Source organism: Onychomys torridus, chromosome 19 (assembly GCF_903995425.1).
Source record: "Onychomys torridus chromosome 19, mOncTor1.1, whole genome shotgun sequence".
NCBI classification, from domain to species: domain Eukaryota; kingdom Metazoa; phylum Chordata; class Mammalia; order Rodentia; family Cricetidae; genus Onychomys; species Onychomys torridus.
This window is the reverse complement of record NC_050461.1, coordinates 15,954,789-15,982,285: the sequence shown is the minus strand read 5'-3', so window position 1 is coordinate 15,982,285 and position 27,497 is coordinate 15,954,789. Positions and strand designations below refer to the sequence as shown.

General features: G+C 42.4%; 1 protein-coding gene across 1 annotated transcript; it reads right to left on the bottom strand.

The window, feature by feature from the left end:
- Window positions 1-592: 592 nt before the first annotated feature.
- Window positions 593-27,497, bottom strand: LOC118570532 (5'-nucleotidase domain-containing protein 1-like). The gene is made up of 6 exons (XM_036169092.1): window positions 27,327-27,497; window positions 25,396-25,493; window positions 12,123-12,241; window positions 10,939-11,091; window positions 5,880-6,048; window positions 593-2,035 (listed from the first exon to the last, which is right to left on the bottom strand). The coding sequence occupies exons 1-6, from the start codon at window positions 27,383-27,385 to the stop codon at window positions 1,905-1,907; spliced, it is 729 nt and encodes a 242-aa protein (XP_036024985.1). The 5' UTR covers window positions 27,386-27,497; the 3' UTR covers window positions 593-1,904.

Sequence of the window (27,497 nt, the reverse complement as noted above, 5' to 3'; positions counted from 1 at the left end):
GCATGTGTGTAGAGGTCAGAGAACAAGTCAGTGGGGCCAGTTCGTTCTTTCCACCTTTCCGTGGGTTTGTGGGTTTCAGGGTTTCAGGTCACAGGACTCTGGTAATGAGCGTTTTTGATCCACAAAACCATCCTGTTAGTCCCATGTTTACCTTCCTTATCCAGCGAGAAACACTGGTACTTTTTATGAACCATGAAATAAAATGGAAGTGTAGCTTAGTAAAGAAGCATTCACTAGGGTCAGCAGTGGCAAGGGGAAGGTTCTCTAGACTCTAACTCTTCTAGACAGAAAAGGGGAGGTCACAGAAGGGGGCCCTCGGTCAAGGTCTTCAAGTGGGAACTAGGAAGCACTGTTCACTTGAAGTTACTTTCCCCTACTCTTCAGTGGTCAAAAAAAAGTACAATTAATTCTGAAATTTTGGGCTTCTCAGTTCTTATGAGCATTGAAACACACAGTCTTGAGCCACAAGATAGCTCACTGGGTAAAGGCACTTGCCCCAAGTGCGATGACCTGGGTATACAACACACACACACAAATGTAAAAAAAAAAAAAAGCTTTCTCTTCACTAACACAAGAAACAGCCATAGGGAAAAATAGCTTTATTTTAAAGCACAGTGAAACGTCTACTAAAGCATACAATAGACAGCATCTTCTATTTGGCCCTAAGCTGGATTGTGCGTGCTCAGTATAATACTCCAACGACATTTTGGAGATCAGATACGTCACTGTTTATGTATACTTATTGATCAGCATCAAAGATACAGACAATAAGGAAAAAAAAGTTATCCTTTTAATTACCCTGAGAAACACATCCTCATAGTACACTTGGGATTTATCTGAACATTTACACATTTTAAGAAAATAGTTTTTCAGTGCATAGGTTAATAAGCTGAATTCCACGGAAAAAAAATAATGATAACGTTTTCTAGTCTTGTCTATTATGGACAATGAAGTTAACAGGCAAAAGAGGATCCAGGGACTTCCATCATCTGAAGCCAAACATCTTGTGTGGCCATGGTCTGCTGCAAATGCTTCTAACACAGCTAATGGGAACACCCAGAACACGCCTACCGACCTGGAGTGGCCTGGTACAACTCTCAACACTGAATGCCTTCAGCCATTTCTTCCCCCTTCCCAAGGACTAACCCCGAACTCGGTGTACTAGGTCTAAATTTAACTTCTTCCTAACGGGAGAAATTAATACTAAGGAGTAAGGCTACATCATCTCAAGAAATCATGTCTCTTTATGTATTTTTGGGGAAAAAAAAAGCTTGGTAGCTTGGAAAAAGAATTGAGTTTCATTAGACTCTGGTGTTGGCTATCAATTCTGGTTATACTTTTTGACATGGACATATCAAAGATATGAATATTTACCTGTATTTAACTATACAAATCTATTTTTGGAGCACAGAGTTTATTCACTAGGTCTCAAATCACAGTTGAGAATCACATTCATTGGAAGGCTTGTTTAAAAGCCATTGCTCAGCCCTACTCCCAAAGTGTCTGATTTAGGAGGTTTGGAACAAGGCATTCAAATTTGCATTTTCAAGTTCTATGTTGCTCTGCTGTCAGTCTGTGGCCCAGGCTTTGGAAAATGCTGGACCAGGTAGACATATAAATATACTCTTGCATAGGTGTTTGTTATCATCTTGGGAGAATCCTCAAAACTACTAGTATAGAAAATATTAAACATATTCTTTTTCAGTTTAGGGTACTAAAGTTTTTAATATAACAAGAACTGTTAAACATTAAAATTATTTATATAAAATGATATATATTTTAAAAAGACAGATTAACAAGTACCCATTTGGTCAATTTTCACTGAAAAATTGTTCCCATAAATCATTTGCATTTTTGAAAATTAACTTTTTTTTAACAGTGTGTCTGCTGCCCATATGGTTGGTTCATTTTTCAGTAAATATTGTTTTGCTGCTTGTATCTTGAGAACCCAAGGCATAATGGACCAATGGATAGTAACCAGCTGTTTTTGAATTGTTTGTAGAGAATCTTGTGAATTTGTAGTCCAGGGGTAACTCTGTGAAGGAGGGAAGGAAAAGATGATTGTTCTTTGTTAGTCACCAAACTCCTTTCATGAATATAATTAGATTAGAACAAGGACAACAATAATAGTCAGAGTAAGTGGATGGGGATGAGCATGAAGCTTCCACACAAAGAACTACAGATGACTGAGGAATGCTGGGAGTGGGAGGCAGTCTTCACCAGGGAAGAGCACGTCATTGATCACCTAGCACCAAATGGTGGACCTTGAAAACAGGTACATACAAGTAGATCATACATGCTGGGCAGTCTGCGTTTCTGTGTTTAGGAATATGTGTGTGTGTGTGTGTGTGTGTGTGTGTGTGTGTGTATTCACGTAACAGCATTAGTGAGAAAAGAGGGCATGAATTTGAATGAGGAAGAAGGAATATATGGGAGAATGTGGAAGGAGGAAAGGGAAGGGGAAATGATGTAATTACATTATAGTGTCAAAACAAAAACAAACACAAAAACCCAGCAGAAGCAAAAAAAATTCAGCGTTTCTATTTTATCAGTAATTTTGATACTTGTGCTACAGATAGGTTGGCACCAGGGATACAGAGTATAGAGTAAATATATAAAATTTGCAATAGGATGTATGCCACACTGCATTTATATATACTATACACAATCCCCAGAACTCTGCCCAAATTACACTTTTTATTAGGTGCCACTGAGAGGCATCAAGACTCAAGCAGTTAATCTCTACCAGAAAAAAATAGTGTTGGATTGGAAGAGGGAACATTGCTTTCTTGATGCCAGAAAAAGTCACATTTACTGTGAAGAGGAGAATATTTAACATTAGTAAGCATCAGATACCCTGAATTCTGGGTATTTAAATATGAATGACACTAACTAAGTAACATGCAATGCTGTTTATGGTAACAACAAAGATTTGTTATTACTAAGAATATGGGGGCTTGGGCTGGAGAGATGGCTCAGAGGTTAAGAGAACTGCCTGCTCTTCCGGAGGTCCTGAGTTCAATTCCCAGTAACCACATGGTGGCTCACAAGTATCTATGAGATCTGGTGCCCTCTTCTGGCAAACACGCATACATGCAGGCAGAACACTGTATACATAATAAATAAACAAATAAATCTAAAAAAAAAAAAAAAAGAAAAATAGAGGCTGGTAAAAATGGCTCCACAGTTTAAAGCACTTGCCGCTCTTCCTGAGGTAAGGAATTTGGTTCCCAGCATCCCCATTCACCAACACCTGTGACTCCAGTTTCAGGGACTGATGCCCTCTTCTGGCCTCTATGCCCTGCCCCCCAAACACCTTAAAAACTGGGGTTGTTCAGAGAGTTAGCTCAGTGGATAAGAACATGTACTGCTCTCACAGAGGACTCAAGGCTTGCCAGCTGGTCAGCAAGCTAGAGAGCTGTCTATCCCCGCCTCCCCTTTCCAGAACCCACATCAACTGGCTCACACTGATTGTGACTGCAGCTCCAAGGGGATCTGGGGCCTGTGTGGACACCTGCATTCCAGTGTGTATACCAACAGAGACGACTCAGGGGTTAACAGTGCTGCTGCTTCATTGAGAGGATCAGAGTTCAGATCCCAGCAGCTCACCGACACCTATGCCTCCAGCTCCACGGTGTCTAAAGCCTTCTTCTGGTCTCTATTGGACTCATACATATTGTTATATACACCTCACTACAAATAATAGAAATTAAAAAAAGAAACCTGAGGCTGGGGAGGTGGCTCTGAGTTGGATCCCCAGAACTCACATTTAAGAATTGGGGGCAGCGATGCATGGTTGTAAATCCCACTGTCGGGGAGGCAGGTATAGACAGCTCTCTAGCTTGCTGACCAGCTAGCTAGCTTACCCTATGTGGTTACTTGGTGAGTTTTAGCCCTGTGAAAGGGAAAGGTGGATGTTGCCTGAAGAAACACACACACACACACACACACACACACACACACACACACACACACACACACACACACACCACACACATGCACACACACATATGCACACACATGCACACAGACACACACAGACAGACACACAGACACAGACACACACACACATGATTCTGGGTATAGAATAGGCAAACTAAGGTCACAAACAAAGATTGCCAAATTCCGGAGCCCATGGAGTCAGCAAGAAGAAAACTGTCGTATCTCTGTTGTAGGAGGTGGCTGATGGCAGCTGACTACTCAGAACAGAATAGAAAAGACTCCTTTCTCCTGATTCTTCTGGCTTATCGTGCGGTTTTCTCTTCAATTCTGTCATGAGTACACCATATCGGCCATGTTATCCCAACTCTGGCACAATTAAATGAAGTGAACCAAAATGAATACATCCCTACACTGTAAAATAACACAGAAACAGAATAGCTCTCGGGACTTCAACAGAAGTCAGCAGGATTTGAGTCCGTTAGATCTTATCTTTCGTATGTGGAAAGCCATGACCATCAGACCTTTTCTTCGAGCTGCCTTTCTTACGCTGAGGTAAGAAACACAATGGTGTCTGACCACTGAGTCTGTCACTGACAGAATCAAGCCAGGGTTCCGAGGAGACACAGCTCATTCCTAAGAACATGACTGCTGTGTTACATTGTGAGGAAGTGTCTCCAACATCAGAACAGATAAGATACACCTCTCTCCCCCTTTCCCAGCCATGAAACCTGGCTCCTTCCAGTTTTGTCTGGCCTGCTCTCTGACACACAGCTCAGTGGCCAGCTGCTGCACATCTCCTTTGAACTAGTCCACTTTCTACTGGGTCTAATCAGCTGTGAAGTCTATTCATTACAAACCAATTTTGATGTAATTAAAAATTCCCATTCTCTTAGTTTTTCCATCGACAAAATATCTCAGTTCTTTGTTTTCTGCAGTTGGCTGTTTTTTCCCCCCCAGAGCTGAGGACCAAACCCAGGGCCTTGTGCTTGCTAGGCAAGCGCTCTTCCTCTGAGCTAAATCCCCAACCCCAGTTGGCTGTTTTCGTTGTTAGTATTTTTGTGGTTTTGAGCCTCATTCCTGGCAATCATTCACTCTGGGCTATATATTATGAGACTTGTTTTAAGGAAGTATTTGAGTCCCAGAATAATGTGCGTGGGTACTCATTTCCACCAAGTGTGTGAAGGCATTAACCATTGATGGACTACCATTTTTTGCTATTCAGCAAATGTGGACTTTGCCTTAATTCATCCTTACAACAGAGACTGAAGGAGAGCACCAGGCCCGTTATCTCTTCTAGTTCCTATCTGAGAAGTTACATGAGTCACTGAAAGGTTCACTCAACACCAGTGGACTCTTGGCGGGGGGGGGGGGGGGAGCAGCCCCAAAGCCAGGTTCATCTTACTGGGCTTCTTAAGCATCTTGTCCTGGTAATTCTCCCAACAGATTTTTAAAAAGTGTCTAGTCTTTGTAGTTGGCTCCAGAAAGGGGTGTGTGTGTGTGTGTGTGTGTGTGTGTGTGTGTGTGTGTGTTTGTCCCCTAACCCAGGCTGCCATATCTAGAAGCTCTTTCTCCTAAAAACAAACAAACAAACAAACAAAACCTTATTATACAGACTGAGCAAGATCTATTTAGGAATACACACACACACACACACACACACACACACACACACACACACACACGCACACACAGATACATATGTACATATATGCATGTAACAATTAATGAAAAAAGATGCCATGAATTTGAAAGAGAACAAGGTGAGGTATATGAGAGGATTTAAAGAGGAAATGGAAGTGAGAAATGATGTGATTAAATTATAATCTCAAAAGTAAAGGAACAAAGTAACAATGTCTTGAGAAAACGACTCCTTTTAAGACAACACCACTGAGAGTTACTATCTAGGTCAGGGAGACCTCCCAGATATCTTCCATTACCTGCAATCACTTCGATGCTTGGAATTGCAATAGTACTGGAGGTGCTGATTCTCCTAGAGGACCACGTATAAACCAAGGAGTCTTCTGCATCCCCTCGTCTCGAGACTGAGTCAGTAAAATATGAGCCCCATTTATTTGATAAGGAATTTAGAGGCTTTACCTTTGGTTCCTGAAAGAGAATGGAACAGCTGTGATTCCAGTGGCATCTGTAGGGAACTGCTCCTGCAAGTGTTTTATTCACTCACTGAATAAAAGGAAGTAGGAAAATGCTATAGGAACCTGTGAGCCCAGTTTGGGAACCTATGACATTTTTGCAAAGAAAATACCATTTCCTTATTACGAGTGCCCTTTGACATGATCCAGAACTGGCTCTTTAAATGGTCAGTTGTCACAATCTGAAAACTATCCTAAGTTCTATAATAAGATATTTTCTCCAGGATTAAAGTAATTCTAATTTACAAATCATCATTACTAGTATTACTACATTGAAGGATAATTAAAAATCAATTTCTTTGGAATTTTCTCAGGTTTCTTTTTTCTTTTTTTGGTTAGGAGAGGATGAGGACATGAAAACATACTTATTGCTTTCAGTATATCTGAAACATGAAGCCAGTCCATCAATACAGGTTTAAAATGACTAGCTTTAGATCTGTTTGGGGAGCCCCTGGCAGTGGGACCAGGACTTATCCCGGGTGCACGAAATGGCTTTTTTGGATCACATTCCCTAGGGTGGGACACCTTGCTCAGCCTCGACACAGTGGAGAGGGGCTTGGTCCTGCCTCAATTTAGTATGCAGACGTTGTTGACTCCTTATGGGAGGCCTAATTATCCTTGAGGAGTGGATGGGGTGGGGGTGGGGCGGAAGAAGGGGAGGGAGGGGAACTCAATTGGTATGTAAAATGGAAAAAAAAAACCTCTTTAAAAAAAACAACCCACCAGCATTTATTTATTTATTTATTTATTAATTCATTCATTCTTTATTTATTTGCTTTAAAACAAACCTCTTAAAAAACCCATGAGCATTAATTAATTAATTAATTAATTAGCTTCTGACTCCCAAGTGCTGGGATTAAAGGTATGCACCACTATGCCTGGGTTACTAGTTTTGTTTTGTAATTGTTTTTTCCTAAAAGAATATTTTCTAGCTTTCTCTGAGGAGACGGAGAGATAAATATGTCCATTTCTAGGGCTAACCACTGACTCTTTCCCAGGCAGACTCTCTATGGACGGATTTTCCAAAGGGTAGGTATTTATTTAGTTCTGTGTGTGCATGTGTGTGCGCAGGGTAGAGGTCAACGTTGAGTATCTTACTGGACTGGCTCTCTCTAAACCTTATTTTTTGAGACAGGTTCTCTCACTGAACCTGGTGCTCACTGATTTGGCTGGAGCGGGTGGCCAGCAAGCCCTGTGGTCCCTCCTGACTCCATCCCCTATCTCCCACAGGCATTACAAACACGTGCCACCAAGCCTGGCTTTTTAAAAACATAGGTTCTGAGGACTGAACTCAGGTCTTTATGATTTTGAGGCAAGCACTTTACTGATTGAGCTATCTCCTCAGCTCTTATTCTTATTTCTGCTTCTTATCCTTCAAGTTGTAACTTGAGAAATCACTCCTTACAGTGAGGTTACTGTCTTAGCCACTTTTCTATTGATGTGAAGAGACACCATGACCATGACAATTTATAGAAGAATGTATTGGGGGCTTATAGTTAAGATTTGAGTCCAGGATCATCCTGGTAGGGAGCACTGTTGCAAGGAGGACACAGAGAGCTAACAGGGAATGGCTTTGGCTACTGAAACCTCTAAGCCCCCTGCAGTGACACACCTCCTCTAACAAGGCCACACCTCCTAATCCTTCCCAAACAGTTCCAGCAGCTGGGGGCCAAGTACTCAAATACATGAGCCTATGAGGGCCATTCTCATTCAGACCTCCACAGCTACAAAAATATTTTCAAACTTTTTTTCAATAAACATTACAGGCGTGGTTTTATTTTCAGGTCTATAATCCCTTCAGAGGTTATTCTTATGTGAAGGACGAGGAAGGGGATCAAAGTACTTTTCTCCTCCTCTCACTCCTGACTGGAGTATTCTGTTGGCTCCTGTGTGGTGTGACACGGACTTTGCCTGGATGCTATTCTCTATGCAACATTTGTTATCTATGGAGTGAATGTCTCCTCCTGACATCTTGGGGCCAGGGGCATACCCAGATTTTAGAATTTGTCAGTTTTGAGAATATTTGAACATATTTTATTTAAGCATCCATTATCTGAAAAATTCAGAATTCAAAGGCTCTAAATACTGGAATTTTTGAACAATAATAATACCAATATGATGATATTGGTATTAAAAAAATTTTCAGAAGCCAGCCAGGTGTGGTAGTTGACCCATATACTCCCAGAACTCAAGAGGCCCAAATAAGAGGGCTTCAAGCTTGAGGCAGGCCTGGGCTACATTGTGAGGTCAGACTCAAAAATCAAAAGCGTTCAGAGTGTAGAACTTTTAGAATTCTGGGTTAGGTCTGCTCACTTGGTACCAAGTCATGAGTACTAGGGTAAAAAATTAGTAAAGCTTTGTATTATGGCTAAAAATACCCATTTCATTTCTTTAGTCTTGTGAGGATTGAGTCTTCTAAACTGCAGAAAACCTGCCCAGATCCTCCCAGGACTTCACACAGCACTGCATCAATCTTGTAAACAGACTCTAACACACCCTATTAGTATATCTCTTCAATTATGTAGGTTTGTATTTAAAAACTTTAACAGAAGCTTAAGTTTACTGACGGCGGTCTTATGTGTTTGGTGGGTTACTTCCTAGGGTTTTCATTTTGTTGTCTCTGTAATTTGTCTCTCTCTGCAGTTGTGGCTATGACTGCTGTAGAGAACAGCTGTTGGCTTCTGAATGCCAATTTAGCTCCAGCATTCTGACTGAACTTTCCTATTAATTTTGGTACCTTGATGATTCTTTCTATGCTAATGGTCATATAACTGTAGAATACGACAATTTGATAAACTGCCTTTTAAGCTCATTCCACATTTTTTCTCTTTTCTCATGGCCAGTTCTGTTACATGGCATAATCAAGAAGAGGTATCTTTGTCCAGCTCAGAATGTGGAAGGAGACCCTGCCTGGGTCTCCATGTAATTAATATATATATATACACACACATAGTAATGTATTTTCCCTCTTCCTTCATTTTCTTCTGCTACAGTACATTCCTACTGTGGATGCAGTAGATAAGCTTTCCCTAATTAAAGGTTATTACCTTATTTTTCTTATTTGTTAAAAATGCATTGAAAGTAAATTATTTTTTAATCTAAATTTAAGACACAATATTCTACAAAGCATGCAGTTTCTTTTTCATTTGTTTTTAGTTAAAGTGAAGAAACAAACTAGAACAGTAATGAAGGAAGCCCCAGGAGAGAGTCCTGGTCCTTCAACACAAGGCTGGCTGCACGGCACCAAGACCCTCAGTGATTCCTAGTCTCAAGAACAGACTGTTGACTGGCTGCTTGTTTATGATTTAAGAGGTAAAGAATATTATTCCTTAGTCACTCTAAAAGCCTTGTGAATCACTAACATGTACCATCTTTCCTCATCTGTCACTAAGCTCTGACAGAAAAGTGGATAATGAGCTAATGTACCAAGAGTATAGAAAAAGGAGTTTGTGCAGAAGCTTGTCAAGTTCCATTTGAGATGTCCCTGGTCCTCAAGTTTCCTGTCACAAATCGTGGGAGGTAAAAGTGATCGTCAGATTCCAGATGGACTTTGCTTAGATTGGAAAGTATTGCAAAACACTGCAGAAATGGAGTTCAAACAGCAAAGGGAAACTGATCAGCACAGAATGTGTCACCCAGGAACAGTGTTCTAGTTCATGGCATCAGCTTTGAGATGATTCGGCTAATTCCCTTTTAACTAACTTTATTTGTGAAAGCTCATTTAGCCTTAATACAGTCATTAGGAATGTGAATCAGATCCTTCTGTAGGCAGTTTTTGAACTTTTTGAACAGAAAGAGAGATTCTTTTCTATATCACATGCTTGACACTTGGTTGGGAAAACTACATTTTTCTTAACAGCCTCAACAGACTCTCCCACAGTGGCATCGTTCTCTTGGTTCTCTAGGGAATGCTGGAATTGAAGACGTTTGAGTTCTGTCCCCTCCACAGGGAGGCAGGAAAGTGACTAAACCTGACGAGGTGGTGTTTATACTGTGCTGTTCAGAGCAACAGGCCTGAGCTCTGCATCGCAGCAACAGGACTTCATCAGGTGGGAGGCTCAGGTTGATGTCAAGATATTTGTGAAAAACAACAACAACATACAGTTGCTTCCTTTACTTTCAAACCTAGGCAGGGAGATGCATGACAGGTTACACTTTTTTCTTTTGGTATTTTTCCCTTGATGATTTCACATGTATACTATGAATTTGGATTATATTCATTTCCTTACCCCATCTCCCCCTTCCCCTGAACTCCCTCTTCTCAACAAGTCCCCTCCGACTTTGGTGTCTTTTTAAGAAGTGACTCCCTGAGTTTAATCAGGGCTGCTTGCATGAGCAAGGGTGTGGGCTTTTTTACTGGAACATGAGCAACGTAGCAGCAGGTACACCACTGAAAAAAATGATTCACTGTCTCTCACAGCCAATCGCTCCCCAGTTTAAGGGGGAGTGAGTGTCATGCAGTTCTCTCCATCCATGACGGGATGACAATGGCACATACTAGGTTCTTAAAAGCAGGTGATACGAGTACATTGGCTACAGCTATCTGCTTAGGCGGAAGCCATTAAATTACAGTGACTCAAACATAAACTATGGAAACATGAAGGTATTCAGTCAGACTAGAATTTTTTTTTTTTTTTTTTTTTTGAGACAGGGTCTCATGAAGCCAAGGCTGGGGTAAAACTCACTATGTAGCCAAGGCTAGCCCTGAGACACTGACCCTCTTGTTCCACTTAATCATGTGGTGGGACTACAGGCAGATGACACCGTTCCCAGCTCATTCTAGAGTCAGGTAACATAAGAGAACTTCAGCTTTCACACACCTAAGAAAAAGAGACAGGATCCTTACCTCATATTTTCCTCTCTTCTCCAGAGGCTCTGCGTCCTCAGCCTTCTCCATCTCTTGCCCCTGCAGCTCCTCAAGAATAAGGACTGTCTCCCAGTTACTATAGTGATGGGCTGGGAAAATATCTGAGTGCATGCTGTCACCAAAGTAAACGACCTATGATGCAGACAGAAAGTTCTGAATGGGGCGTGGATGTGAGAAGGGTGGCCACAGCACAGAAACAGAACACTGCCTTCAACAGGCATCTGAGTCCGAGAGCCAAAATGGCGCAAGTGCCTGAAACTTCCCTAAGTAATTTCAAGGATGACACCTTTGAAGATGGAAGGAAGGTCGAAGAGGAGACACCATTTTATTTGATTTTCTTAATGAAGAAGCGAGCCTGCGTATTTTCACACGTCTATAATTAAATCTGCCTCTAGAACTAAAACTGACAACTTAGAGGGATTACCTATTATTAAGAACACGTACCATAACCACTGTTCAAGGGTTTATCCACCCTGAGAACTTGCCCTGGATCTGCTGAAACAGAACTCATGAATGAACAGCTCTAGCATGTAAAATTTAGAAGGCCCCCCGGGTATTTTGAGGCAAAGTGCTTCTGCTCCAGACTACACCCCTCAACTAACAGAAGAGAGTGTGAGGTTAAGGTCAGAACCAGAGGCTCCTCGTCTAGGTCCTGTGTCCACTGAACCCCTGACCAGATCTCAAGAGGCTAAGAAAGCCTGGACCAGGGCTCAGCTACCCAATGGCTTTTCCTGCTCACTGGGCTTATGTGCTGAAAACACATACCAATGTCTAACCTTGACAATGTGACCAAGGGATTAAATCCAATGTAATTCAAGGGAAAGCTGGCAAGTCACTGCCATTTCAGACACTGCTTGCTTTCTGTATAAAGTATCCTTTGGTCGGGTGTTACCGGGATGACATTTCTCAGGCACCCCATGTCTGAGTCATGACCTTCCTAGAGTTGTGACCTCTTTGGAACCCTTGTTTCCTGTCACAGATAAAGACCAAGTACCTACCAAAAGAGTGTCAGTCAGAAGAGAAAAAAGAAGAGACGCAGCAGATGCTCAGAGGCATATGACCCACTTAGATACTGAACTGTAACCATTTACAGCCACAGTTTTGTTTACCACTGTTTGCATCTGGATGGGGACATCAAGGACTCTGCCTCCATCAGAAATTACCTTGGGTTCAGGCTTGTCGGTCATTTTCTTCAGAAGCTCGTAAAGGTGGGTGGCGTTCCCTTGGGAGTACCAGCCAGGTTTATCCAGAGAAGGCAGCTCCTCCTGCTCCTCATCGTTCTCTGCAAATATGGTTGACAACCACTTTTTAGCTGGGCTTCACCCAGGGCCACAGACCACAGATAGAAGGAAACCGTGTGGGAAGGACTCGTGTGTTCACAAAGCACTCTGTGTTCACATTTATTTATACAGGCATTGGTATACATGCACGCCATGGCACACATTTGGAGGTGCAAATCTCAGGAGTTGGTTCTGTCTTCAACTAAATGGGTTCTAAGGCTTAAACTCAGGTTGCTGGGTACCCTGTCTTGTCAGGAAGCACCCTTACCTGCTGGTTACCCTGCTTGTGCTTTAATAAAAATGGTTCACTTAGTGAACATCATCATGGAAACCCAATTCAGTCCTGTCTTTTGGGAAGTAGAGCAGAGGGAATAGACTTTTATTAGTGACCTGTTAAAGCCAGGTTTAAAATTTGTGCCTTATCCCAGCACTGAGAGGGGTGGGTGGACATGGGTTCCCCCACTAACAAAGAAGCTATCTGCAACTGGAAGGAAGGAAAACTTAGTAGTCTTTAATGGAGTCTCACTGGGTGTATTAACCACACCAGGGTAAGCCCATGCCCAGGAGTAGTTGGCCAACACAAGGCAAACCCAGTGGTATTTTGGTAATTTTTCTCATATTGCTTTATGGGTTTTTTGTTTTTGTTTTTTGGTCTTATTGATCTTTTGCTTGTATATTTTGGTGTGTGTGGTCTTTGTGTTTCTTTTCTTTTCTTTTTTTTTCTTCTGTTTGTGTTTGAGAGAGGGGGGGCAAGGAGTTAAATTAGTGAGGAAATAGGGAGGATTCGGGAGGGGTTGAGAAAGAGGAAAAAATGTGATCAGAATACATTATATACATTTTCTTTTAAATTAAAGACATTGCAGCCAGGCAGTGGTAGCACATGCCTTTAATCTCAGCACTCAAGAAGCATAGGCAGGTGGACCTCTGTGAGTTCAAGGTCGACCTGGTCTACAGAGTGAGTTCCAGGTCAGCCAGCACTGTTACACAGAGAAATTCTGTCTCAAGAAACAAAACAAAATTGCACCTGAAAGGATTCAATCACTTTACCCTACTCCTGATTTAGGGCAGAAGACAGAGTAGTGGAGGGCCACCTGAGGGCAAAGCATGAGTGCCAACTGGTCCAAACTGTCTTCTCTCTCCCACCATGCTATTGGTCTTTGCCTAATCCATAACTCTCCCTACCCCTGATAAAGCAGGGCTAGTGAAAGAAGTTAGGTGCATCTAACACCCTGGATTGTATCTAACACCCTGCTATTACATGCCTTGGACACAGGCTGGGAGCTGATGATAATCTGCCTGTTTGATGAAGTTTAATGAAAAAGATGATATGTTATCAAAGACTCTGGTAGCCATTAGTACAGCTTTGGAAATTACATTGGAGGAAGAAGGCCCCCTTTCAGGAATGCAATGACTGTAGATTTCAAACAAGTGTCCTTTCTCGAGGTTTTGGTACCTTTGGCTTCTTTGCTGTGCCTCTAAGAATGTTCTCAATGAGACATAGCCATATATCCAGTGTCTTCTTTTAGAGAATGAATACCAAATTGTCATGGTCTCTACTGGAATGTGAGGACACTGAGGGTCCTAAGAGCTCCAGACCCCGAGCTGTCGGTAAACTGTACCACCGCCATGTTGGGAAGCTGAGGTGGGCGGAGCCAGCAGCCACAGCGGCATTTCAATCTTACAAAGATGGATATTACACAGAGAATCTGGTTTGTCTTGTCTTTGGGATTTTTAACTGCAGAAAAAGATCTGATCGTAAAAGCTGTTGAGTTAAACAAATATGTAAATTTTAAAGGTACCTTGACTTCAAAATTTGGATATAAGGATATGTTGCTTTGGAAAAGAGTCTCTGCTTTTGTTTCCACAGAAAGCCAGAGGCTGTGGATTTGTTCCAGACTAAGATATATCAGGTTTGATCAGCCAAGACCACCTGAAAGGTCTCCAATGACACCATGGCCCAGATGATCTGACATCCAGAATGGTTTCAAGACAACTGGCTCAGAGGTTCACCCTAATGGACTACTCCATAATCCTAAAATTTTCTTTGTATCCCCATAAGATACAGTGCCCCCCTCCAGCAGGAAGTAGTAAGAGAAACTACGCCCACATTCCCAAAATTATCAAGCTGGCTTTGGAGATGGAATTGGCTCACTCCTTCTCTAAACCCAGACATATTGCTAAAAGAAAAGGTTAAGAGATTCTTGTGTCCCAAATCAAAAGAGCCCTCTGGTGTAGGACAGAGAAAAAACAATATTTTTCTTTAAAGCAGGTTGATTATAAATGAGATCTCTTTCTAAAGAAGAAAAGGGGATATGATATAGATATAATAGGATGAAAGGGTAGATTAAGGAACTTACTTCTAAAGAACAACAACTTGTTTAAAATGTTTTACATTGGTATAAATTTTAGTCTATTGAAAGAAACTTAAAGTTAATTTTGTTATACTGTGTGTATATTTCTACTCTTGTTTAAGGTATTATGTTTGTACAGCTCATTTAAAATTGTAATAGATAATTAAAAATAGATTAATAATTAATCATCTGTGATAATCATACTCATAGCCATGTTAGTTAAGTCTTCTGGGTATACATAGAGATATTTCAGATAGATAGGTAATCTTCAAATACTTCAAAGACCTTCAGAATATGGCATTTAAAATATTTTTAAAATTTAGACTTTCTGGACAGTGAGACATGTCTGCTCCTGGCAGCACCATTTTACTTCAGAGAGGAGGATGGGCATTGAAGACACTTCATATGGAGTTTATCTTCACCTTGGCAAAAATAGCCATTTGGGCAAGAAACTGTTCTTGCCTAGACTGCTTGATCAACTGGACATGCAGGACCCATAGAAAGGTGACCACAGAACTTTGCTTGACAAAATGGTCCTTCAGGTTCCTGCTTCACAGAGGAAACTGCCAGACATTCTACAGGACACTGAGAGAAGTGACCGAGAGACTCTAGCCCTGTGGGCTGAAGACAAATGCCCCAATATTACAAAGGAACATTAGGTGACTGTTCAGGCTGCCAGCTGTCTCTGTCTACCCTGCAAGACTCCTGAAAGTTGCTTGCATCCTTCTCCCGGTTCTCAGGTAATATTATATCCTTCTGAGGTCTTTGATGTGGCTGAAGACTAGATAGTTATAATTTCCTCAGTTATGATAAAAGATACGTTAGATATAAAACCTTAGACTCATAAATACAAGATAGATAGGATATCTTCTTTAATATTGTAACTGTAATTCTTGCTTGATAATTGTTTTGTTATATGGAATTGTACTATGTAAAAGTTAAAACCTTAAAAAAAAAAAAAAAAGAAAAGGGGAAGTGCTGTGGATATCGCTCTGTGTAAATAAAGTTCGATTGGCCAGTGGCCAGGCAGGAAGTATAGGCGGGACAAGAGAAAAGAGAATTCTGGGAAGTAGAGGCTGGGGAGAGACACCACCTACCGCCGCCATGAAAAGCAACATGTAAAGACACTGGTAAGCCACAAGCCATGTGGCAAAGTATAGACTAACAGAAATGGGTTAATTTAAGATAGAAAAGGTAGATAACAAGCAGCCTGCCACGGCCATACAGTTTCTAAACAATGATATCCAGTGTCTTCTTTTAGAGAATGAATACCAAATTGTCATGGTCTCTACTGGAATGTGAGGACAACTGAGGGGGTCCTAAAGCTTAAGTTTTGTTAGCTTTGCTATAAAATCAACCTTGGAACAGAATAAGAGTTTATACAGAAGGGGAAAAGCTATATAAGTCAGGTACTAAAGCCACATCTCTGGTACTGATCAGTACCTCAAGTTAAAATTCAATTTCTGCATGTAAAAGTTGTAAGCAGGCTTCCTAAATGTGTGTTCAGCTTATAAGACAAATCACCTTATAAGTGTATTTGTAGACTAAATGACGGTCAGTGCAGCTAAGTGGGAAGTAATTTATCAACCTTAAAACAACAGGTGAAATACACCTCACTATAACATGAGGTAAATGTCTATCCAATCTACACTACTTTGAGCACTTACAAAGTACAAACACAGACGATTAAAGCTGCATGTACCACTGGCAGCTGATGGTCAAGGACCTTTTACCTCACTGGCTGTCGTTCTAGAATCTGTTTTTTTCATTTTTCTGCAGTCCAGTGAAAATCCCACTTTCAAAAGAACAGTCTGAAGACCAGGCCAACATTAAAACTCTAAGAAGATTCAGCCTGTTTCTCGGAGACATACACCAAAAGAACAGTCTGAAGACCAGGCCAACATTAAACTCCAAGAAGATTCAACCTGTTTCTCAGAGACATACACCAAAAGCAATCCTTCTCTTGGCTATTTTCATTCAGTACCAAATGTCTTACTGTGTATAGAACAGAGGCTTGTGGACAACTGATAAATACAAAGATGCTTTCGAAAGCAGACTTAGATTTGATATGTAGATATTCGATATGTAGAGGTTCACTTCTCAAAGACAGTGGAAATCTTCCTGCTGCTTATGAAGTACAAAAAAAGTCTTTGGAATTATGGTTTCTGAAATTCTGAGTACTGTGTACATAGCTCAGCGGTAGAGAACTTGCTTAGCATGTATGAGGTTCTGGGTTTGATTTCTGGCCCAGAAAAAAAATTCTGATTCAAATGAATGTAGAGACCCAGTCATCTAAAAGAAGTGAGATGAGAAAGTAACTGATTTCTGTTTCCAGTTCAGATTCTAATTTATTTTACAGGGTGTGTACAATCTATTTGCAGCTCTTTCCTTGTAAAAGTTGGGGATTGGGATATCTATTTTTAAAAAAGCAGGACAAAATCATAGTTAGTATATATAAAATATTTTTTAATAAGCAAGTCTGTAGAACACAGTGAAGATTGTGCTCATTATATGGGAAAGGTGGAGGTCATGATGGATGTGTAGTTAGCCTGGCAAGGACTCCTAGTTCATGAACCTCCCCTTTTCCTTTGCACTGATTAGCCAATTGTGGCAGATGGTGAAATCGACTTCCAGCCAGTGGATGAGATAGAGTCACCAACCCGGCAAGGATAAAGGATGGAAGCCATCTCAAGAGCTACCCATGTGCTTGCTAGCCTGCTGTGAGCTATAACTTACCCTTTTTATACAGATACTTTGCCTTGCTCATGTGTTCTTTTGTGTAACACCAAGATTATCCTTTCTCTGTCTCTAACATTACTAAGCAATGGATTATGATTTTAAACTATTTGGAACTTTCACTGTTTCAAGGATTCCTTCCTATATGTGAGCCTTGATGAATGGTTCCTACTTAGCTTCATAACTTTTCCACAATGTGAGCTAGGAATCCCCCTCCGCCCCAGCATTGCACATTTTCATACAGTTTATGTATATTTCTTGCCATGAGTAGAATGAAAAAGTTCAAGCAAAATATCTATAAAAAACGCTAATTTGTACTGGGGGTTATGCTACAACAATTATCCTACTAATGACTTCTTTTCTAGGGTGACCTGGCTCCTTCCTTTTGAACCCCTAGCATCCGTGGGCATCAGGACAGGAGACCTGCAGAAGGTTGGCTCCATTAACTGTCCCTTTTTCTGGGGGAGGGGCTCATGAAGTCCTACCCCTTCTTGAGGATAGGTAGTTAGTCATTTAACTGCTGGAAGAAAAAAAAAAATTCTTTTAGTGGTTTCCTCTAAGGAGCATGGGCTCCTAATTACCAACTAAGTCACTGGCACAATTATTTCTTTGTTTCTGTTGGCATCCTGATTAGGGTAAGTAGATTTTTAATTGTGTGTCCTCAGGAGAAGTTCCTGAAACAGAAACAATTACACTTCTAAAGGAAACAAACAGCTTGCTAGAAAGTTGGAGCACACAGAATAGATCAGAACCAGGGAGCCGGCCTGGGGAGATAGATGGCTTACTGGAGAGATTGCTTCCCGAAGGACCTTGTTTGGGTCCCCAGAGCCCACACGGGCCCAATGTGGGTAAGCACACATCTGTAATCCCGGTGTGCCTAAGGAATTGTACCTTAGTGACAGATTCGGCCACTTTCATTTAGTAATGTTTCAATGTTATGGGCACAGTGCTAAGGACAGCTTTCTAAACACAGCTGCTACTCACGGGAGGCACATCTCAGTGGGAGAGAAACCTCAGCAGGCAACTTCCCCCTGATGCCCAGGAGGGAACTACCTGGAGCTCTAGAGAAGGACCAGAAAGGGCCTAGTATCTGTGGGTTCCGTGGGGCCACCAGACAGAGGAAGGGGGCGCTTCCCTGGATTTCCTTCTCCCTAAGAGTGTCATCTTCTGAGCTTAGCGATGCAGAAACCAAGGCTTCACCGGGCCCACAAAAGCAGCGACAGAGAGAGCAGCCAGGACAGAGACCCGGATGAGCAGTGAAAGGCCATGTTTTCCGCAGAGATACTGTAGCCAGTACACATTAGGGACGGGAAGGAGAACACAGTAGCCAAAGGATGCTTACATGGAGTGGGAACCTACATGACTGTGGATGTGATTAAATACATACTGTGCCTGCCAATAAGCGAGTAACTGGAAAGATGCTGACCTGCTTAACAGCACACAACAAACTGACGTCAGTGTGAATGAAAAGCCGCAGAGGAGAGGTAGGAGGGTCAGGAGGAGAGGGCAGGGTGAGAGATTACGTAAGGATGGCGCTGCAGGGAGACAAGGGCCTGGGCTCCGGCAGTTTCACGGTTAAGTCAGCTCCGCAATCACACACGGTGATTCGGCATCCTTGGGTGTCTTTGTTTTCCAGATGGAGGGAAAGCGAAAGTTGCTGTTGCGCAGGAGAAAATGCCCTGTGAGCGTCAGAAAAGGAGACTAGCGTAGAGAAAAATGGGGAGCCCACGTGTTGACAAGGGCTGCGGCCAAGGGACCAGAGATGTATGTTGAGTTTCCACAACGGGGCTGGAGGGAGCTGGCAGTGCGGGGGCCAGACAGGAATTGATTGGGTCCATCCGAACTTTATAATCTTAGAGATCCTCCCTTCCTCCCCCAAACCTCAGCACTGGTAAGGGCTACGGTCTCCCTTCCGGTAGTGCAGGAAAGGAGGATGCAGATTCTGCCTACATGATGATGCTTCTTTCGCCCCCACACTTTTCTTAAGGTCACCAGGGATCAGGCTGAAAAGAGTTGCTGGGCCCCCATTGGCTACAGCACGGTCAGCTCTTCTCTGGTTACCATGACAACCACTGACGTCAGGCCCATGCCACTCATCAAAGACACACTGAACACAGAGACTGGTTCCTGGAATTTTCTGTTTCGGCAAGGTCACTGTCTCCACTTCATTTCTCTGCCTCCGACTGGAACAAAGATTTAATTTACTCCGGGCGGTATAGCAGAGGCCTGATCTGACGGGCATCGTTACCGGGGAGGGTGGCTTGAGGGTTACCAGGCTGATGTGGGCTGGAGCTCCGTGACTGAGTGTACTGAACATACAGCAAACACACAGCAGTGCTGCATCAGACCACCTGACAGAAGATGAGGGCAGGGGTAGGAAGGCAGTGGCGAGCCAAGGGACAGATGGAGAGCAGGGCGACCCAGAGAATGACCGAGTTTTCATCATTTTCCTAAGATCCGTGGCTGGCAAAATTCCTAAGAGAACTGGGGATCGTGGAGATGTCAGCGTGCCGAGTGGCAGGGGGCTGATGAGCTCCTGTGAGCAATCCAGTGTTCCAGGCCTACATCTGGAAAACTCCATCTCTGTATCTCTGTAGGTCAGAGGACAAGAAATTGGGACCTATCCACGCACAAGTGAGATCCAAAGCAGTCACAGCGCTGAAGGCCGGCAGAGGGAAGGAGATGCCCACAGCGAAGGCTGCGATCATTAGCCAGACGTGGGGACCGGAGGAGGGGGTGTGGGAGGGGGTGTGGGGGTGGGGCATTGACACAGCTGGAGAGGGCAGAGCTCACAGGAAGTAAACACTGCAACAGGGCGAGAGCCGCGGGCTCTCCAGGAAGAGCAACGCCATGCTCTGACGAACACAGATTTTCTCTTGCACCCCCAAACTCATCTATTTGAGTTATATCCCCAAACCTTAGAATTCTTTGTATTTTAATTTTAATTCTTTGTATTTAAATGTTTTATATCAAAGTCCGGAAGATCAAGGCACCAAAGTACCTTAGACACACACGGACACTGAGGCATTTCTGAACATCTATACGGTGAGCATGAAGAGACATTTATAATGGAGGTTTCTAGGCGTCTTACAGAAGTCACAACAGGGCATAGTTCTATACCAATCTAGACTTTGAAAGAGCAGAATGGAATTACAAAAAGGTTTTCTAAGACTTTTCTGGATTCCAAATCGGGGTAATAGAGGAATAATGGACAAACAGGTTACGTCACACTAAATAGCTGCCTTCTACACAGCAAAGGAAAGTCAGTGGAGTAGAAAGACGGTGTGTAGGAGGGAGGACACATCTGCAAAGCCCACGTGAGGGGCTATATCCCGGATGCTCAGAGTTGACATGCATTCTAGGAAGGGAGCTGTGTGAGCAGACTTCTGCGTGCTGGTGAGGACACTCCAGGAAAACAAGACAAGCGTCTTGTGACCTTGGCTTCTTCAAAACACGGGCTTGCTCTTGGAATATGTTTTCGTGTTCCCCCCAGTTGTAGTGGGTAGGACTCAATCACTTGCTGCTGTTATTCAATTAACTGCTCACACTATCCTTTCTATGCTTCTACGGAAAAACTTGTTTTTGCCGTGTATGGCCTGTTCTTGTGATTGTATACAGCTTGAACTCATAAGAACTTCACTCATGCGATTCTTTTTAACCCTCAGAATAGAACTTGTCTGAGGCTCTGGGTAAGCTTGGCTATTGCATTTATTGTTTATGCGGTCCCCCACATTTTTAGGCTCCATTTGCCCATGTCCCACTGCCTTTCGAGTGGTGAACAAGGGGTGCCATGAATCAGGGACATGCAGTCAGCTAAGAGACAAGAGAGTGGGGACCCTCACATGATGGGGCAGGAACCACGGAAGGCTTTGCCTTATGCATCGTTTTTTAAAAAGGAGGGCACAGGTATTAAAATCACAGCTATTAGACTGCTTGCAAGTTGTTTATGATTACAATCCCTAGTTTCCAAAAGAAGGAACTTTAGATGTAAGAGTATGGGACAGAGTCCAAAATAATATTGAAAAGGCACATACACTAGGAAAAAAATCCTGTTCAACTTTGGGTCACTTGGGGATTAATTTAGACTGTTATTCAAATACTTAAGGGTGATAAGGGGATTAATTTGGGCTGTTACACTAATATCTAAGGGTGGTAAGAAAGACATTAATCATGAGGAAGAGATGGCTAACTCCTTGAATGAATATAAACTAGATGATCTGACTTTACAACTGGCAAAAGAGGCAAAAGGATTTCCCCTCTCCAGTCAACACTGAAAGCAAAGCTATGCTGGGACAGCTCCCTCAGGTCCTTTACTTCAGCCTCCTTTAAACAGACAGCCTCCACTGCCTGAAGGTGGCCCTGAAGCCTGGGCTGAGGAATTTGATAATTACCTTGATCTTGAATTCTCTCCACTTTCTGATGAGGACTTAGGAGAGCCCATGGGAAAGCTAACTTTACAATGTAGACAAGCTGGGGCATGGCAGGGGAATGGAATTCTTTTTCCAGTTCTTCTGGGTCTCATGTACGGTGCTTGGTATTTCTAATGCACTAGCCAATCTATTTAAAACTCTGGAAGGAGAAGTGGCATGGGACAGTCTTTGCATATTATCTCGAGAGGCAAGAAAAGAATTAGTTATTTGAATTTGTGTATCATGTGGACCCTTCACTGACTTTAAACTTACTTATTTTCCGCACTAAATTGTCTCCTACAGGTACTATAGCACAAGAGGATACGCCTTTGGAATGGATTTATTTACAGCAAAAGGCCCATAAAATACTAACTGCTTACTTTACTTCAACCTTCTCCCATGCCATAGGCATATACTTAGTGTATTGATGGTTCATCCAAGGGTACTGGAGGAATTCATGGTCCAGATAGTCATCAATTTATTAATACTTCTTTTTCCTCAGCCCAACAGGTAGACCTGGTTGTTTGATTCACTTTCTTTTAGATTTATTTATTTATTATGTATGCAGTTTTTTGCCTCCACATACACCTGCATGACAGAAGAGGTCATCAGATCCCATTACAGATGGTTGTGAGCCACCATGTGGTTGCTGGGAATTGAACTCAGGACCTCTGGAAGAGCAACCAGTGCTCTTAACCACTGAGCCATCTCTCCAGCCCCTTGATTCACTTACTATGGTTAATTCATAAACTCTTAAATATATTTCAGATTCTGCTTATGTTGTAGGACTATTTCCAGCAACAGACTCATATTCCTGCACACTCCAACCTTTTCCTGTTATGCTTATTTGTTTTCAGAAGGAAATAAATTAACCTGCCCTATTTCTACTTTTCCAGAAGAAAACTGCAAAGTTTCTGTCATTGCAGATGGATCACTGAGACATTTGGGATTCCACTCTGGCTCCTCCAGTCCCGGGCCATCAAGGACAATGAGAGAGGGTGAGGAGACAGTGGAAGTCACCAGAAAGATAGTGAACTTCCAGCTAAAGGGCAAAACAAAATATCAACCATATCATCAGAAGTCAAGTCAGCCCATCTGGGGCCAAGTTAAGGCCCCATGCATCATGGAAGAAGTAAACACACAGAGCCCTGTCACCTGAGAATCTCTTTCTGGCAATGCTAGCTGCTTGGACCTGGGCATCTGCAATGAGTGCCTCTGAGCGTGTGTATTGGTCTTAAGTTCCTCATCCTCCTTTGCTTAAACTTTAGATTGGATGGATCCAGCTCCTGTTATCTGTTCTAATGACTCTGTGTTTATGACTGGACCTTTGGACTGTAACAGACTCATTTATTCATCTGAAGAAGGCACTGCATTTTATTTTTCCTTGGGATTGAAATCATTTATTTGCATAGGACATCATAATATTTGTGTTCCTATTAAAGGCAAACATGGACTTACATTCTACAAGATATCAAAACTACTAATCATATAGGTCTCTTTTCAAGATATTCTCTAGATTTTTCCAGTCAATATAATAATGTAATAATACTGGATATAGTTTGGATCCCTGTTCTTGGTGGCAGAGTATTACTCACACAGTTTTTTACTGACCTAATGTTTAGAATTTGCTTGCTTATAGGATACTCATGCATTAAATGACAATTAGATTTATCTACCACATCTCAAGTAAAAACTGCTCTGGAATCTTGCTTTAAAAAGGGGTGGGGGGAGTGTTGGAACACAGTCCACGAATCTCCAGAGCCATGTGAGGAGAATCCTGCGTGCTTGTGAGAACACTCCAAGGAAACAAGACAAAAGTCTTGTGACCTCAGTTTCTTCAAAACACAGAGTTGCTCTTGGAATGTGTTTTCATGCTCCTCTCAGGTGTAGCAGGTAGGAGTGAGTTTACTTCAGATTACTTGCTGCTGTTACTCAATTAACTGTTTACACTATCCTTTGTATGCCTCTATGGAAAAACATGTTTTTTTTTGCCATGTGTGGCCTGTACTTGTGATTGTATACAGCTTGAACTTATGAGAACTTTAGTCATGTGATTTTCCTTAACCCCAGGAGTATAAATTGTCTGATGCTCTGAATAAAGTTGGTTATGGTATGAGACTTTAGTCAACCTCATTTTTAGGCTTGATTCTCCTTATGGTAAACACATAAGGAACTCAGTAGAAAAGTAACAACTTGGATGAAACAAAGGGCCTGAGCAAGCATCTCTCTAAAGATATACAAATGCCCAATAATCTATGAAAAAGTTCATCATCATTAATCAATAAGAAAAAGCAAATCAAAGGCTCAAAGAGTTATCACCTCACTCCTTTCAGAAAGTTTTCTTTTTCTTTTCTTTTTTAGTTAAAAAAAGACTAGAGAGACTTCATCTAGCAATTGATGGGAGCAGATGCACAGTCCCACAGCTAAATATTAGGCAGAGCTTGGGAGTCCTGTGGAGGACGGGGAGGAAGGAAGGATCAGAGGAACCAGAGGGAACAGGGACACCATGAGAATATGGCCCACAGCATCAACTGACTGAGACTCATGGAGGCTTGCAGAGTTCAGGGAGTCTATAGCAGTCTGACCTCGATCCTCTACATATATGTTATGGCTGAGTAGCTTGGTGTTCTTGTGGGATTCCTAACAGTGGGAGAGGGGGCTGTCTCTGACTCTTTCGGCTGCTTGTGGGATCCTCTTCCTCCTACTGAGTCACCTTGATATGATGGTATATGTTTGTTTTTATTGTAGCATAGTATGCCATACTTGGTTGATGTCCCTGGGAGGCCTGCTCTTTTCTGAGAGGAGAAGGAGGCGGGTGGATCTGGGGGGGAGGGGAAGTGGGGAATGAGAGCCTGGGGGAGGGAAGGGAGCGAAAACTGTGGCTGGGATGTAATATATGAGAGAATTAAAACAAAATAGTACATGGGAAGGATATCAAGAAAAGGGATACTACTGAGTAAAATAAAATGAGTATAGCATAGAAATTCCTCCAAAAATTGAAAACAGGGCTGGGAAAATTCTTTCTCAACTGCAAAATGTCTGCACTTTTCATGCAACCTTGTCTGTCCATCAGTCTTTTTCTTTATGACTGTGACAGACAATTCTCACTAGCCTTTTCTGAAGGCCTGACCTGTTGCAGAGAAAGCCTGTGTGCGTGTGCATGTATATATATGTGTGTGTGTGTGTGTGCGCGCGCGCGCGCTTGTGCATGCATGTGTGCGTGTGCATGTATATGTGTGCGTGCGTGTGCATGTGTGTGTGTGTGTGTGTATGTGTGTGTGTATGTGTGTGTGTGTGCATGCGCACATGCGCATGTGCCTGTGTTGTTTTGATCTTTGTGGAGTCTAGGGCCCTCTTCTCCACAGTGGTTGACTCTGACTTATTAACCCATTCCCTCCAGCACTTGCAGCGTGTTACTTCTATCATCACATTTCAGGAGCGATCCCTGCTCTCTGTCACTGAAAAGAGGGAGAGGCTGACATGTAAACAAGTGACTACCATATAACATGAGTTATAAAGCAAAGCCAAGTAAAGTTTAATGTAAAAGCTTGCTTATATTTTCCTTCTCTTCTTGAGGAGCCATGATGTTCCCTATATAACAGTGGTTTATATTTGGTGTTAGTCAAGGATACAAATGAGAGACGGCAAACCAGAACTTACCGAGGGTGTGGAAAGGCCTCTGGCTCGGGCAATGCGAGAAGAATCCAGGCTTCAATGCATTTGTAATCACAATGTCAAAAAGGTCTGCAAAATCCTTCCTAAGAAGCAAAGTAGATTTCCATTAAGGAGTTAGAAAGTTCCACAGAAAACAGAACCTAATCTTGAGCATTTTATCACGGCATCAGTGCTGATCTTTTGATCAGCTCTCCCATGCTTTACATTTACTTTATACACTTTACGTTGGAAGCTACGCTGGAAAGAGAAGGTGGTTGGGTCTTAGCCAATTTTCCTGAAAATATGACAATTACTAAAAGCACAAACATAAAGAAGAAAAGAAATACAAGTAAAGAAGAAAGAAGAGAGAGAGAGAGAGAGAGAGAGAGAGAGAGAGAGAGAGAGAGCGAGAGAGAGCGCACAGAGGCAGTGCTGACCTAGACCTGGCACTCACTCTTGTGAAAACACCCTGGCAAGCAAGAGGATCTCTAGTAGCCGGAAATGGTCCACGTTGGCAAACACGAGGACTGGAGTTCATCTGTACTTACTAGCTGAAGAGTCAATAGATCTGGTGCTATACAGGTCCTATAGAATGCAGCATGATTCAGCCCAGTGACAGTTCTCAGAGTGTTCAAAACACGAGGAAGTTACTTTATTTTGAAAACCAGCACAATCCTGTGACGAGTTGTCGATGACAACATCAGTGTATACGGAGTGCTTTGCTAAGGACTATCTGATGAAGGGCAGTTCCCTGTGGGGCTCACCATTACCCTGGAGAGACAGCACTTCAGGAAGTGTAATAAATGAAATGTGCAGAGACTAGAAATGAAGATGAGAAGCAGGATGTTGGTTACCCATGGTGGAAAAGGGAACTGAAAGCCCTGGGTGTTCTGATGTGTGGTCCTACACCAGGGCTGCAAAGGTCTCCTGAAGAGATGCCCTTCCCAGGGACCCTGAACACCAGCTTGAGTTCACTGCAAGGAAGCTGCCTACATGTTTCTCTGAAAGGAGGAAATCCATTCCCAGGTAAGTATGCCACAGAGTGACTAAATCTGCACACATGCTAAAGAACATAGAAATCCTGGGGTAAAGATTATTGATGGAGGTAAGCCGAGGGGCTACAGCTTGGTTCACACTCAAGGCAATTGTGTTTGCTGAGGTTTGTAATCTTAGAAGAAATCTAACAACCCTCTGTGGAATCCTGGGCCTTCCTGGTATTGCCAAAGATGATGTATATTAGTTTAACAATTATTAAAGCTTACCAGCTATTCTGCCCAATATGTATGGGTAGCATGTGCTACACTATTTAAATATGCCCTTATATTCATAAGGAATTGTTTAACAGTTTAAGACAATGAAATTAGGGCTCAAAGAAGTTACAAACTGTATCCCAGGCCACGTGAGTAGTTATAAAGAAGGGCCTGAATTATTTTGAACCCTTTTCAAAATCTATTGCCTTGATTTTATGTTAATTCCATCGCTGGCTTTGCTAAACAGCATGGTGCATAGATCTGTACTGAAATGGATACAGGGCTACACCTACAATTTCTTGGGGAGTATATATGTATTTTTTTAAAAGCCATATTTGAAGCACATTTATTAAATACTGGCCAGGATGATGGGCACTGGCTAGGCATGGACGCTGGCTGGGACTTGGAGAATGGCCGTGAATTAGGTTAGTCAGCGTAAAGGTAAAACCCACAAGACTATATACTTCTGCAGCATACAGCCTGACATACTTCCTGCCTAGATACCTCCTGTCTGTGTGTGATCAAGCATGTCCTGTGCCGTTGGGGCAGCCAACCTTGTTTACAGAAGTGAAAACACATGGTTTGCTATCTTTCATGAACAGCCCCAGTCATGAAAGATTCCAGTCAGTCCTCAGTGATCACCTAAAGCAGAGCAATGAGATCCCCGAAGCATGGCTGGTCACTTACCCGAGGATGTAAGTGCCAAGAAGTTTACAGTAGTCGCTGTGAGAACTGGTGATCAACATGGTAATTTTCCCAGCAGCCTTCAGCTCCCGAAGCCACCTTCTTACAGACTCAGGACAGCGGTGCACATATTTGCCTAGATTTCTTTTTATTTCTGGGAAGAAGAATCCATAA